This window comes from Hemiscyllium ocellatum, chromosome 20 (genome assembly GCF_020745735.1).
Source record: "Hemiscyllium ocellatum isolate sHemOce1 chromosome 20, sHemOce1.pat.X.cur, whole genome shotgun sequence".
In the NCBI taxonomy this organism is placed as follows: Eukaryota; Metazoa; Chordata; class Chondrichthyes; order Orectolobiformes; family Hemiscylliidae; genus Hemiscyllium; species Hemiscyllium ocellatum.
In genome coordinates, this window is record NC_083420.1 from 26,540,117 (window position 1) to 26,556,098 (window position 15,982).

General features: G+C 44.4%; 1 protein-coding gene across 2 annotated transcripts in view; it reads left to right on the plus strand.

Moving 5' to 3' along the window:
• The first annotated feature begins 3,246 nt into the window (after positions 1-3,246).
• rab11fip3 (RAB11 family interacting protein 3 (class II)) overlaps positions 3,247-15,982 on the plus strand; it is a 103,545-nt gene continuing 90,809 nt past the window's right edge. Inside the window, exon 1 of one of the 2 annotated variants that reach the window (XM_060840677.1) lies at positions 3,247-3,281. In XM_060840677.1, the coding sequence (XP_060696660.1) occupies positions 3,276-3,281 (6 nt within the window). In that variant the 5' untranslated portion in view covers positions 3,247-3,275. Of the gene's footprint in view, positions 3,282-4,217; positions 4,734-15,982 lie in introns of those variants that run through there. The other variant, XM_060840676.1, reaches the window with a different exon arrangement.

Sequence of the window (15,982 nt, forward strand, 5' to 3'; positions counted from 1 at the left end):
CAGGGCCCCCTGATCTTCTTTAGACAGGCAGATGTTAAACGGTGGTCTTTCCCCACCGCGCCTTGGCGGCAGCTGCCCCAAGCTTCAGCGCATCCCTCAACACGTAGTCCTGGACCTTGGAATGTGCCAGTCTGCAACACTCAGTCGGGGTCAACTCCTTCAGCTGGAAGATCAACAGGTTTCGGACCACCCAGAGAGCGTCCTTCACCGAGTTGATGATCCTCCAGGCGCAGTTGATGTTCGTCTCGGTGTGCGTCTCGGGGAACAGGCCGTAGAGCACGGAGTCCCGCGTCACGGTGCTGCTCGGGATGAACCTCGACAAACACCACTGCATTCCTCTCCAGACTTCCTCTGCATAGGCACATTCCAGAAGGAGATGTGTGACAGTCTCTTCCCTCCTGCAGCCACTTCGAGGGCAGCGTGCGGTGCGGCTGAGAGTCCGGGCGTGCATAAATGATCTCACAGGTAGAGCCCTTCTCACCACCAGCCAAGCCATGTCTTGGTGCTTGTTGGAAAGTTCTGGCAATGAGGCGTTCTGCCAAATTGCTTTGACAGTCTGCTCAGGGAACCACTCGACAGGATCCACCCTCTCCTTTTCCCGAAGGGTCTCAAGGATGCTACGTGCTGACCACTTCCTGATGGACTTGTGGTCAAAGGTGTTTTTCTTCAAAAATTTCTCCACGAAGGACAGGTGGTACGGAACGGTCCAACTACTCGGAGCGTTCCGCGGCAGCGAGGCCAGGCCCATCCTTCGCAACACCGGGGACAGGTAGAACCTCAGTACGTAGTGACACTTGGTGTTTGCGTACCGGGGATCCACGCACAGCTTGATGCAGCCACACACAAAGGTGGCCATCAGGGTGAGGGTGGCATTGGGTGTATTTTTTCCCCCGTTGCCCAGATCTTTGTATAGCAAGTCCCTTCGGACCCGGTCCATCTTTGAACTCCATATGAACTGGAAGATGGCCCGGGTGACTGCAGCGGCGCAGGTTCTGGGAATAGGCCAGACCTGTGCCACGTACAACAGCAATGACAGTGCCTCACACCTGATGACCAGGTTTTTTCCCGTGATGGAGAGCGACCGTAGCCTCCATCTGCCCAGTTTCTGCCTCACTTTACTGATACGCTCCTCCCAAGACTTGGCGCACGCCCCAGCCCCCCCGAACCAAATACCCAGCACCTTCAGGTGGTCGGTCCTGACGGTGAAGGGGATCGAGGATTGGTCGGCCCAGTTCCCGAAGAGCATGGCCTCGCTCTTGCCTCGGTTTACTTTGGCCCCCGAGGCCCGTTCGAACTGGTCACAAATGCACATGAGTCTGCGCACGGACAGCGGATCCGAGCAGAAAACGGCGACGTCATCCATGTACAGGGAGGCCTTAACCTGCAGGCCCCCGCTGCCCAGAATAGTCACCCCTCTCAGGCTTGCATCCTTCCTGATGGACTCGGCAAATGGCTCTATGCAGCACACAAACAAGGCAGGAGAGAGAGGGCAGCCCTGCCTGACTTCAGATCTGACTGGGAAGCTATCTGATTCCCACCCATTGATTGAGACTGCACTGACGATGTTGGTGTAGAGCAGTCTGATCCAATTGCAGATTCCCTCCCCAAAGCCCATTTTGGAGAGAACATCTCTCATATACCTGTGTGATATCCTGTCAAAGGCTTTCTCCTGGTCCAGGCTGATCAGGCAGGCGTCCAACCCTCTGTCCTGCACGTAGGTGATCGTATCTCTGAGGAGTGCGAGACTCTCAGCGATCTTCCTGCCCGGCACAGCACAGGTTTGGGCGGGGTGAATCACCGACCCCAGAGCAGACCTGACCCGGTTGGCGATTACCTTTGACAGGATTTTGTAAACCGCATTCAACAGTGTGATCGGTCTCCAATTTTTGAGTTCCTCCCTCTCCCCCTTCCGCTTGTAGATGAGGGTGATGATGCCTTTCCTCATGGATTCGCTCATGGTACCCGCCTGAAGCATACTGACATACACCTCCAGCAGGTCCTGGCCAATCAAGTCCCACAGAGCGGAATAGAGCTCGACCGGTAAGCCGTCGCTTCCGGGAGTTTTATTCTTTTCGAAGGACTCGAGGGCCTTGGTCAGCTCGTCCCGAGATAGCGGCTGGTCCAGCCTCTCGCATGTTCTGTCATCTAAGACCTCCGTGATAGACGACAGGAACGACTGGGAGGCCACGCTGTCGGTCGGCTTTGCGTCATACAGACTGGCATAGAAGGATTTACTGATCCTCATGACGTCAGCCTGAGATGACGTTATCGAGCCGTCTTCTTCCTTCAGGCTGCTGAGCACAGAGCTCTCTTTGTGCACCTTCTGGAAGAAGAAACGTGAGCACATCTCGTCCTGCTCCACTGAGTGGACCCTGGACCGGAAGATTATCATGGAAGCCTCTGAGGAAAAGAGTGAGGCTTGCTGGCCCTTCACCTCCTTGAAGTCCTCCGTGACATTGACCCCCATCACAAACAATGGTTTTCTCAACCATTGGAAACAGTGAGTTTTCTCCAGTCTAATGAAGGAAAGCGAACTGGACCCAATGAAACATCCATTAAAGAGGGGGTGCTTCCACATAACCCATGAAGACACCGTGGATTCGGAAAGTCTGAAACTAAAGTATAATATGTTGGAAATACTGGCAATATGTATGGAGAGAGAAAAACAGGGTTAAAGTATCAAAACTCTCAAGAACCTTGATGAACTCTCGTTTCTCAACCAATAACACTAGAAGTAGGTCGCACCTCTTCCCAAGTAAACCAATAAGAGGTTGGTTTAACCTCTCCAACAGCATTTAACCAATAAGAGCGAGAGCTGGTGCCTTAAATCTCTTGGCCGCATCTGACCCACATGTTACGTTTTTTATGATGCGATGGCGCAGTTCCAGGTGAATGTTCAGTGCACATTTTGGCGGGTTTTTTTACGGGGGGGGGAAGAGGAGAGTAAAGGAAAGGATGTGTTTTAAGAATTATGACGGCGAACCTTTCACACGTTGACTTTATTATAAATGCAGCAATTGGCGAGACACTAAGTAACGAAACTAGTGATAGTTGATTTTGTATTGTTTAAATTTGCCCCATTCCGTCTCTGCTGAAATTCGGGTGGTAACATTTTTAGGCAGCTTCAATTGAAGTTAAGGAGTTGCTGACTTTAATATTTTTACCTCCAATAATCTGTCATAGGAGTTTGAACTTTTTGTTTTTAAGCCTTTGGGATGGGGGTCGAGTCTCAAGATCCCGGTGCTGTCAAGTAGTTTGGATTTAGACTATGGATAATGAAAGTAAGTTAAAATCGGTTTGGAGGTACTACACCTGGAGATTCTGAAACGGGCTGGGGGCCTTTGAGAAGAAACGCTAATGACTTTGGACACAGCCATCTGTGTGTTGTCAGTGAGGATTGGTGGATTCTGGATTAGTGGCGCTGGAAGAGCACAGCAGGATTGGTGTCGACTTATAGAACAGATAACTGCTACTTCTAGAAATTAACTGAATTGCTTGTTTACAGAGATGGGACATTGGAGTGTACTTATAAAAACCTAGGAACTTGAGCTGGATTTGTTCGTTTGGGGAAATGCCATATGTTGAAACTAATCAACATATTTGTTCGCATTACATTAAGTTGGGAGGTGGTGGTCTAGTAATCTCGAAGTCCAGGTTAAGGGTTTAGATTCCGTTCACAAATTTTGGTTTAAACTGACTAGCAAACAAAGCAAGATGAGGAGAAAACAAAGTTTTCGTACAGGGTGTGGAATGTATTGCCTGGAAATCTGGTGAAGGTATGTTCAATAAAGACCTTCAGTAGGGCATTGGATTTTTATTTTGAATATCAATACTGCACGGGGATATGACTTGGGGATGCTGGTGTTGGACTGGGGTGGACAAAGTTTTAAAAATTGCACAACACCCGGTTATAGGCCAGGTGTTGTTTTTTGGAAGCACAAGTTTTCGGAGCGCTGCTCCTTCATCAAGTGGTTGTGTGGAGCAGCGCTCCGAAAGCTCGCGCTTACAAATAAACCTATTGGACTATAACCTGGTATTGTATGGCTTTTAACTTCATTGGGACGGGAGGAGGCAGGGAGGCTGCCACGAGACAATAGAGCTGGCAGGGGACACAATGGGCCGACTGATTTCCTTCTGCACCATACTCTGTAAACAGTGCTCGGTGGCCACGATACATGCGCTCGCGCATGCTCCATTGCGGCGGTTGGAGGGTGCCGGCAGCTGAGCGGTTGCTATGTAGCGTCTCCAGGGCGGCGCGGGCGTGATGGAAGGAGGATAACGTCATAGCTGCTGATCCGAGTGATGGCGGCGCCGAGAGGCTGGGGACAAATGTGAGGGAACACAGGGAGCGAGAACTACCGGGGCCCGAAAGCGAGAAAACCCCCAGAGAGAAAGATCGGGCCCCACTAGGAGCCGATAGTTTGACAGCCGAGAAAGGTGTCGAGGAGGCGAGGGGGTTGGGGGAGAGCGGTGAGTTTTAAGTGGGTGTGGGGAGAATGGAGCTGACCGATCCCCAGTGAACGGAATCGCAGCCGTTCATGGAGCCTACCCCGGGGCCGGAGGGGGCCGGGAGCCCGGGGGTAGAGTTAGAGCCCCCCGCGCCCGGGAACCCAGGATTTGAGTCGGAGTGCGAGAGGCTGCGGGTCGTCTTCGATTTGTTTGACCTGGCCGGGGAAGGGTTGATCCGGCTGGAAGATTTTTGTCAGATCGCCAGCAGCTACGGCGCGGAGCAGGTAGGAAGAACGGGCACAGTCAGGAGGGTGCAGTCACCCCCGTCGGGATTAAACTGTTTGTCCCAGTATCAGTTTTGCGAAGTGGAATTTTTTTTAAGGAAGCACTGAGCCACTGCTATGGATGGATAAGTGGCCCCTCGATTGGGGTTTATTCCATAGTGGTACTGTGCTCAGGATTTTAAATAGGAGAGCGGCTTAAATTTTAATTTTTTCTTTGAAAATACTTTGCAACTTGGTGCTTTGCTTATCAAAAAAAAGGCTAAACCAAATCTCTAGTCGCCCAGTTCGCACGATTTAAAGGTCATTCAAGTGCAGCTTCATAATCTATTGAGTGTTCCCATTGCAGATAATAGGACAGACTTTCTTATTGACGTAGAAGATATTAAGGAGTAATAATTTGAGGATCGCAAATATGGTCATGAATAGCGGTGTTTTTCATATTTGTTTTTGATTTTTGTGCACACCACCTGCATCAGCTAAATAACCGTCTACATTCAAATGTAGGTTGGAACATGGATGTGCCAGATGATGTGGGGTGGCAAAAATGGAAATTCACTGTGCACCTGGGCCGGTAAGAATTGAACCTGGTGCTGATGAACATGCTATATCTGGCCCTAATTGGAAAGCTAAGCACAGTTTGGTTGGGAAGTAAACAACTTTTCATCAATATTGAGTTACAAAGGATGCAGGACTGATACTTTGCAGGATTCTCATTGAGTCACTGGGATTGTGATTGTATCTGTTCCAAAATTATACATAATAACTGGTAAGCAGTAAGTTTTTTTTATTCCTTGGAAACTAGATTGGCAATTGCTTATGGTTCAGAAAAGTCCTGTTGGACTCAAACCGTTAACTCTCCTTGCATACCTGAGTTTCTGCAGCATTCTTCTTTGGTATTTGGCTGATGTACCTCAATTCCTTTGATGTAATATTGTATTTGTATGGACCTTGTCTGCGAGACTTTCCCTGAATATTACCACTTTGCATAGATCTGACCTGATTTTTCTATTCAATCCAGTATCATGTAGAGTACTAGAAAGTTTTTGTGTGGAAAAGAATTTCTCCTGTTTGTTTATTCTTGGATTTAGTCCTAGCTTCTTGTTTTTTTTTAGTCTCCACTTGCAAGTATATGCATGTGCTCTGAAGAAAGTGAAGTCAATTAAGGTGACATGCACTAGTTGTAGTTGAATCTGCTGAGCACATTACTTGAAACTGCACCCCTTGGTGTTAGCTGGCTCTTAATTTTTGCAGGAGAAAGTGAGGACTGCAGATGCTGGAGATCAGAGCTGAAAATGTGTTGCTGGAAAAGCGCAGCAGGTCAGGCAGCATCCAAGGAACAGGAGATTTGACGTTTCGGGCATAAGCCCTTCTTCAGGAATGAGGGCTGAAAAAGGGCTTATGCCCGAAACGTCAAATCTCCTGTTCCTTGGATGCTGCCTGATCTCCTAATTTTTCCAGCCATTCATTTTGATACCTAAGATAGTGAATTGGTATGAGTGGATAGGATATCTCAAGCATGACACAAGTTGTGTCCCATTGTTTGTTGGATATGTTAGTTTGACAAATTTTAAAAAAGAAACAGGTGATTATTGTCCAAGTTGCCATTTTGATAGGATACGCAACTAAAAGCTGATCTTGAATCAACAGAACAGGTGAGGTTAAGAACAGCCTGGTTCATTTTAGTTTAATGGTCATAACCAAAACTGAAGATTTTAAGAAAAATGAAGGTGATGCATAATGAAGTCAGAGGAGACTATTAACATTGATTATCACTTTATGTATCATGGTAATGAAAAGGTTCAAAATAATGGGAAATTATGGACACAATTAGAAGGCAGTGTATTCAGGACCCAATCCTTATTAAAATGTTTAAAATTTTCTTGGCATTTAACAATCCTTGAAATCTTTAAATTTTTTTGGATACAAGATATACTTGTATCTGTAAGCGTGTAGGAATTTGGAGTATGAGGAGAAAGCAGCTTTCCATCAAGCTTGCCCCACCCTTAGCTAAATAATACTGAATGTCTGTCTGACTCTGGTAAACCTTCCAGTGTTTAATTCTCAGATTAGGGTATTACGGTAGAAAGTTTCCTGCCAGTGCACCATTCTGCATGGGTCATGTGTCCATATAGTTTTTGTTGTAGGAACATTAGGGCAGAACTGTATACAATTACACAAACCTACTTTTGGTGCAAAACAATTTGAGAAGCATTTAGCCAAAATGAGAGTGAATGGTATTTGCTACTTTAGTACAATTCATTCAAATTGTCTGAATCAGTATGAAGGAGTTAGGATGTATTTGAGAAAACACTGAAGGGAAAAAGAAAAAAAACTGAGAATTGCACAATGGTGGAACAGAGAAACTGTTAAGTCTGGCAACATCTGTAGAGAGAAAAACAATTAACATTTTTGCTTCTGTCCCATGGACTCTCTCCACTTATCATTTACCCCATCGCCATCCTATCTTGTGCATAAAAACAACTTTTTCCATCTACCCTCAGTTCTGAGGAAGGGTCACCTGAACTTAGAAACATTTTCTATCTACAGATGCTTTAAGACCTGCTGAGTTTTTCTAGCAATTTGTGGGTTTCTTTTTTTTTGGATTTCCAGCATCTGAAGATTTTTTGGTTTTGGTTCTGATGGGGAGGTGCTGGTATTGGACTGGGGTGGACAAAGTTAAAAATCATACCATACCAGGTTATAGTCCAATAGGTTTATTTGGAAGTACAAGTTTTCGGAGTGCTGCTCCATCAGGTAGCTGTGGAGTAGGATCAAAAGACACAGAATTTATAGCAAAAGATCACAATGCCATGCATGCAACTGATACAATCTGTTGAACAAACCTAGATTGCTGTTAAGTCTAACATCTTTTAGAATGGGTGCAGATTTCAGCTCATTAATATAAATCCCAAACTTCTTTCAAGTTACATTCTTGAGATAAATTTAAGGTTTCACTTTTTTTTTTAAAAAAGTGACATTTCAGCTCAGACGATGTGTCAAAGGTAAGGTTAGAGTCTGTCTCTATCCCAGTCTTGCATCAGAGTGGCTCTGTTTTCAAAGTAGGAATTTATAAACTATCGCATGGATTGGCTTCCTGCAGATTGTTTTTTTTTGCTTTTTGAGCAAAAATAAAATGTATCTGTAAATGCAAATTCCACCCATGGGGTGGGTGGGTGTATGCATGTATGTGAGGGAGGGAGAATGTTTGTTTGCGTGTGTAAAATGTAGTGGGGGGTAACCTGTGGTGTGGCATGAGCCCAAGGTCCTGGTTGAGGCTATCCTCATGGGTACTGAACTTGGTTATCAGTCTCTTGGCCATTCTGCATTGTTGTGCATCCTTAAGTCTTCCTTGGAGGTTTTCAGTTAACATTTCAAGTTCAGCAACATTTTTTGTCAGAACTGAAAGCAGCTAGGAAAGTGTGATGTTGTAGGCTGATGTTGTGAATAGAGTGCATGAGGACAGTGCTAAGTGTGAGAGGAGGGTAAGCAAACGGATTGCTGGTAAATGGTGAGTTGAATGCTAATGTGGTGTGAATAGTTGAAAATAAATTGGCTGGCTGTGCTGGGAGTGACCCATATCAAAACGGTTTTAGAGGTGTGCGGCCAGGTAATCTGGAGGAGGATATTCATGTTCTGAAGTTAGTTTAATTCCATGTTGAGTGTAAAGGATTTCAGCTACCTAGGTGGAAGATGAGGTACTGTTCCTTCAGCTTGCATTGAACTTTGCTGGAGCCTGAGATACACATTGTGGGGACATGTGCCCAAGTTTCAGGCAGCTGGAGACTTGGGGTTTATTTTTGTAGGTAATGTAGGTGTTCCTCTCCCCATTATAGAGGAGATAACATTGTTAGCGATTTTGAGAAGATTTTTAGCTCAGGTTGATTGTAAGTTAGCTTGCTGAACTTGGAAGTTTGTTTTCAGACATTTCTTCACCATATTAGGTGACCTCATCCGTGAAAGTCTCTGGTGAACCGTGGGTGGTCTGTGCCACCTCTATTTATCGGTCTAGGTTTCTTAAGGTGGGTGATGTCATTTCCGGTGCTTTTTTCAAGGCAAAGTAAGTAGGATCTAAGTTGGTGTTTATTGATGGAGTTCTTTTTAAAATGCCAAATCTAAGAATTCTCATGCATGTCTGTTTTGCCTGTTCTAGGATGTGTTGTCCCAGTTAATGGTGTCCTTCTTTGTATGTGTGGAAACTAGTGAGTGTAGGTCATGTCTTTTGGTGGCCAGCTGGTGTTCATGTATCCTGGTGGCAAGTTTCCTGCTAACTTGTCCAATGTTTTTTTTTAAACAGTTCTTGCATGGTATCTTGTAAATGACATTAGTTTTGTTGGTGGTATTTAATGGGTCTTTTTAGGTTCATTAGTTGCTGTTTTAAGTATGTTTGGTAGGTTTGTGGGCTACCATAATGCCAAGTGGTCTGTGTAGTCTGAAAGTAATTTCTGATAGCCTGTTACCTTACATTAAAGGCATATTTGGCATCATAGTAGCCCACAAACCTACGAACACTTAAACAAACAGCAACTAATGAACCTAAATAACCCATTAGATAACACCAGAAAAACTAACATAATTTACAAGATACAATGCAAGACCAATAAAAAAAAAATGCCAGTCATCGAGATGTACAGCACGGAAACGGACCCTTTGGTCCAACTCGTCCATGCTGACCAGATATCCCAACCCAGTCAAGTGCCACCTGCCAGTACCTGGCCCATATCCCTCCAAACTCTTCCTATTCATATACCCATCCAGATGCCTTTTAAATGTTGCAATTGTACTAGCCTCCTCCACTTCCTCTGGTAGCTCATTCCATACATGCAGCCCTATGTGTGAAAAGGTTGCCCTTTGGGTCTCTTTTATATCTTACTCTAAACCTATGATGTTGAGTTCTGGATTCTGGTCACCCCTCAGCCTTTGCTCCAGGGCAAACAGCCCCAGCCTATTCAACTTCTCCCTATAGCTCAAATCCTCCAACCCTGATAACATCCTTGTAAATCTTTTCTGAGCCCTTTCAAGTTTCACAACATCCTCCTGATAGGAAGGAGACCAGATTAGTTAGGCAACTTTTGGAATATTGCGTTCAATTTTCTGTACAGCTGCAGCATGTCCATCCAACTCCTGTACTCAATACTCTGATTAGTAAAGGAAAGCATACCAAACGCCACCTTCACTATCCTATCTACCTGTGACTCCACTTTCAAGGCTATGAACTTGCATTCCAAGGTCTCTTTGTTCAGCAACACTCCCTAGGACCTTACCATTAAGTGTATACTTCCTGCTAAGATTTGCTTTCCCAAAATGCAGCACCTCGCATTTATCTGAATTAAATTCCATCTGCCACTTCTCAGCCCATTGACCCATCTGATCAAGATCCTGTTGTAATCTGAGGCAGTTTTATTCTCTGTCCACTACACCTCCAATTTTGGTGTCATTGGCAAACTTACTAACTATACCCCTTGTGCTCATATCCACATCATTTATATAAATGCCAATAAGTAGTGGACCCAGCACTGATCCTTGTGGCACAGGCCTCCAGTCTGAAAAACAACCCTCCACTGCCCTGTTTTATACTTTTTGAGCCAGTTCTGTATCCAAATGGCTAGTTCTCCCTGTATTTCATGAGAACTAACCTTCCTAACCAGTCTCCCGTGGGGAACCTTGTCGAATGCCTTCTGGATTCCATTTAGATCACGTCCACCGCTCTTTGTTACATCCTCAAAAAACTCAATCAAGTTCATGATTTCCCCCACACACAACCATGTTGACTATCCCTAATCGGTCCTTGCCTTTCCAAATACACGTACAACCTGTCCCTCAGGATTCCCTCCAATAACTTGCCCACCACTGTCATGCTCACTGGTCTATAGTTCTGTCTTATCCATCACCATCCTTCTTAAACAGAAGCATCACATTAGCCAACCTCCAGTCTTCCAGCAACTCGCCTGTGACTATTGACAATACAAATATCTCAGTGAGTTGCTCAGCAATCGCTGCCTTAGCTTCCCACAGAGTTCTAGGGTAAACTTGATCAGGACCTGGGAATTTATCAACTTTTGTGTTTCCAGACATCCAGCACTTCCTCCTCTTGTAATGTGGACATTTTTCAAAATGTCGCCATCTATTTCCCTACAAACTCTATCTTCTATGTCCTTCTCCACAGTAAACACTGATGCAAAATACTTGGTTAGCATCTGCCCCATCTCCTGTGGCTCCACACACAGGCCGCTTTTGTTCTTTGAGGGGCACTATTCTCTCCCGTGTTACCTTTCGTCCTTTAATGTATTTGTAAAAAAAGCCCTTTTGGATTCTCCTTAACTCTATTTGCCAAAGTTATCTCATGTCCTTTTTTTTTGCCCTCCTGATTTCCTGAAGTATACTCCTACTGCCTTTATACTCTTCTAAGGATTCATTTGATCTAACTTGACATATGCTTCCTTCTTTGCCTTAACCAAACCCTCAATTTCCCTCCTCATCCAGCATTCCTGATACCTACCAGCCTTTCCTTTCACCCTCACAGGAATATACTGTCTCTGGGCTCTTGTTTCATTTCTGAAGGCTTTCCATTTTCCTAGCTATCCTTTTACCTGCAAACATCTGCCCACATTCAGTTTTTGAAAGTTCTTGCCTAATACTGTTCAAATTAGCCATCCTCCAACTTAGAATTTCAACTTTTTAGATCTGGTCTATCCTTTTCCATCATTATTTTTTAAAATTATTTTTATTGGAAAAATAATTTTTTTAATATTCCAACAAGTACAACAATTTTTAAAAAACCCAACCCACCTTCATGTACAAATGTATAAACATATATAGAAAAGTATAGAATAAAAAATACTCAAACTGCCTATTTAACTTAATAAATAAATAATAACCAGCAACAAACTAATAAATAATAACTCAGCCCAGCCAGACAAAACACTCATACGTTCACATTTCCTCCTCCTCCCTGGATATTGGACTCTTTAAAAACACAATCGTTACAGCTATATAAAAGCCTTTGTTAGATAAACCTGTGTCCAGGTATTCCAGAAAGGGCTGACATGTCTTAAAAATTCAGTTTTGTGGTGTGCCATATTTGTGAGAAAATCCAAGAGAAATATGCTCCATGACAATCTTTTGCCAACTTGACAGGCCTGGAAGGGTTTTTGGACATCCACCCTTGCAAGATATTTTTTCTTGCACAGAATGTGAGAATATTGTAAAGTTGTTTGCAGGGAATACAGTGGGCAGACCCTGAAGTAGAGCAAAAAGGTCTTCCTCCACCCTTGCACCCAAAATCCCCGACATTGTGCCCGTCATAGCACTCCAATATGCTTGAAACCTATCGCAAGACCAGAGACAATGGGTAAGAGTGCCCGTACAGACCTTGCACTTGGGACGTGCTGAAAATTTAAATTTTGACAAACTGTCCTATTGCAAATTGATATCTTCCTTGCATTCTCTCAAATATGCTCCCATGCTTCTGAAGGAACTTCAACACTCAGCCTCTCAACTCGGGAGAGGCTCCCACACCCTGCAGAATTGATCAAATTCATCTGAGGGGACACCGCCAATTGATATGAAGTACTGACAAAGTGTGCTCTTAGCACAGCACCCCCACCCCCATGTCGGATTTATAGGGATCAGTCAAAAGTGTAGTTTGTTTTTGATTAAAATGCATAACTTGAAGAAAAACGAAAGAGGTCTCGATTAGATAACTCGTACTTCCGTAATTACTGATCGAAGGACATCATTAAGTCGTCCTCAAATAAATCGCCCATGCAAGGCACACCCCTGGCTGCCCAACCTTTAAATCCTGAATCTATCATCCCTGGCTGAAAACCCCAGCATATAGGTATAAATGAAGATGTTTTGCCAATATTGCCTTTCCTATGCCAAATTGTCCTCCTACTTTAACAGCATTGAAGACAATTGGGTTATGGCAATATTCCCTAGTTGTCCTCATTCTTGTCCAAAAACAGCAAACTGGTAAGGAGGCACCTTGCCTGGGAGGTTTCGATATCTAGCCATATTGAAAGAGGCTTCCCCCAAACCCAATCACTCACATAGGACAGGAGCAAGCTTAGTTGGTAACTTTTCATGCCCAGAAGGTCCTCCAAACCCCCCTGCTGCCCCCCAAAATGTCTGAGGCAGTTGCAGCTTACCTAATATAATGAGAGGCTGCTTACAATGTCAAATAAAAAAGCTGTACCAGCCGTTCAGCCTCCTGAGTGTCTCCTTATTGAAAATGAGAGGGAACATCCATATAGGGTATAGCAAAATGGGGGAAGAATAGTCATCTTAAGTGCTATCCGACCCAAACACGAGACTGGAAGTGCCTCCCACCGTTGAAGGTCTTGTTTAATTTTATCAAACAATTGTGTAAAAGTTGGCTTTGAACAGCTGATCTAGAACTGGAGTAAGGAATATGCCCAAATACACACAACCCATGTGTGACCACCTAACTGGGAATCTAAAGTCGCCTTTAAGACCTAGCTCCTTCATAAGACCACCCATAGGCATAGCCTCTGATTTTGCAAAATTAATCTTGTACCCCAAAAAAGTGCCAAACGCGCGAATGCGTTGTATCAGGCGAGGCACTGAAACTGGTGGATTGGTCAAAAAAATTAGGACAATGTCTGCATACAACAAAATCTTATGTAATTTTGACTCCACTTCTGGAGGTGATCTGTTGGGATCCCCACGAATGGCCTTTGCCAATGGTTCAATCACCAACACAAAAAGCAGTGGTGAAAGGGGGCATTCCTGCTGGTTGCCCTTAAAATTACTTGATCGTACCCCATTGTTGATGACTGTTGCAAGAGGGCTGACATGGAGAAGCTATACCCATCTTATAAAGACTTCGCCCAAACCAAATCGCTCCAGAGTATGGAAAAGGTACGGCCACTCAACTCCATCAAATGCCTTCTCTGCATCTAGCGAAATCACCAATCCCTGTATGTTGACACACTTGAATTACATTTTAGCAGCCTCCTAATATTATTGGAGGATCTGCGATTCTTTAATAAGCCTGTCTGATCCTCTTTAATAATAGACAGTAACAGTCTCCAGCCTTAACGTGAGAGTCCTGGAGAGGATTTTAAAGTCCACATTTAAATGTGAGATGGGCCTGTACGAAGCAATCTTCTGGATCCTTCCCTTTATAAGAATAAGTGAAATATTAGATGGTGGGAGACTGTCATGACTGTATGAATCATATTGAGCATCGGGCCTGACCGCATACTTATAAATTCTTATAGAATTCACTGGGAAGTCCGTCAGGACCAGGCGCCTTTCCACTGTGAAGTTGCCTCACTGCTGCCTGCACATCTTGCCCTGATAAAGGGGCATTGAGAAAGGCCTCTTGTTCAGGAGTCAGTCCCGGGAGCTTCAGATCCTTGAGATTCCATTTTGGTCTGCCCCTCTTCTCGATCCTCAGCTTGGTATAACTCAGAGTAAAATTTCTGGAACGCCGCATTAATCTTTTTAGATACACATGTTGGGTTCCTAGCCCCTTAACTAATCACAGTAATGGTTTATGGGACACTCCTTTTCCTGGCAAGATACGCTTAGTATTTGCCTGGCTAGTCACCATAGCCTTATAACCTTTGCTTTGCAAAAGCTAGCTCCTTCTTTGCCGTCTGCATGAGCACGGAATTTTAATGCAGTCTGCAGTACTGTAAATCTCTAATTTGACCGAGTGTCTGACAAAGTGAGCCTTCTCGGCTGCCTTCAAGTGTGCTTCAAGGAGACATTGCTGCTCACCCTTCTGCCCCTTCCTATTGGAGGAATAGGAAATAATTAAGCCCCAGCATTGTCTTTGACAGTTTCCCAGAGGTTGGATGAACTACCAACTGAGCCTATGTTGATGGCTAGGAACGCCTGACATTCCCTAGAGAAATACTCTTTAAAAACTTATCCTTGAGGATAAAGGGATCCATTTGCCAGTGCCTCGAACCCACAACAACATCCATAATCTTAACTATAAAGTATACTCGAGTATGATCAGAGATGGTAATATTACCAATCATACAAGATGCCACCAAATTTGGCTTTACCGCAGGGATCAGAAAAAAAATCAATCCTGGTAATATTTGTGCGAATTGGAGGAAAATGTAAAATCTCTGCCTGTAGGGTGGAGATGCCTCCGATGTCCACCAACCCTACCTCCCCACACAGATCCACTAACTGTTTAGTTTGTACAGAGGGTATTGCGGAAACTTTGGGCAACCTATCTACTGTGGGATCCATGACTGACAGTTAAAATCTCCCCCTATAATGTGCCAGGACTCTAGACTTTTCTGTTTAGAGAAAGCATCTATCAAAAATTTAAGGGAATGAGCTGGAGGGCAACAAAAATTTAAAACACTATATTCTTCCCCATTTATCAAGGCTTTAAGAATTACAGACCTCCTGTGTGTGTCTCTAACACACTCTAACAACTTAAATGGGAAATTTTTCCTAACCAATATATCCACTCCTCTACTTCTGGTATTAAATGATGAAAACTAAATTCAGTCAAAGTCATTCTGCTGTAATTTTAGATGCTCCTTGTCATTTCGAGTGTCTCCTATAACAAAGCAATATCCACCTTCTCCTTTCTAAGCCTTAAGAGTACCTTCTTCCTCTTAATTGGTGAGTTACTTCCCTTGATATTCCAGATCCACCATTTAATCAAGTCATGAGCTATAACTTTCTGCAATAACATTTCATTTAGGACCTTCGGATCCTTCTCCTGGACTCTGGAAGCCTCCATGGCACTCTCCTTACCCTGGTAATGATGGAACCGCACCAGGAGAGGACGAGAACTCTGATCGAGACCCAATCTCCATGCTGTGACCCAGTGAGCCCTCTCTATCTTCAGTCCCCTCATGCCAGCCTCCATGTCAAGGAATTTTGGCAGTAAATCCTCAACAAATTCCACAGTCTACTTGCCATCCTTACCCTCAGGCAGACCTATGATCCAAATGTTTTTTTTTCTCTCCTGACCTGTTTTCAAGATCATTCACTTGGTTGCACAAATTACAGACCTGGGTCTCCAGGGCTTGGATCCTACCCTTGGATGAACTGGCATCAGCTTCCACTACTGTGACCTTGTGCTCCACTCATCCATCCTCTTCACTAGGTGTCCCAGCTGCTACTCCTGCTTCTGCAGTATGAGCGAGATTGGAGCTAGCTTCTCTTCGATCTGTTTCCCCAGCATCTCAAGATTCATTCAGCAGGGCCTCGAAAGTAATCAACTTCAAGGACACTGCAGGCTGAGCCAC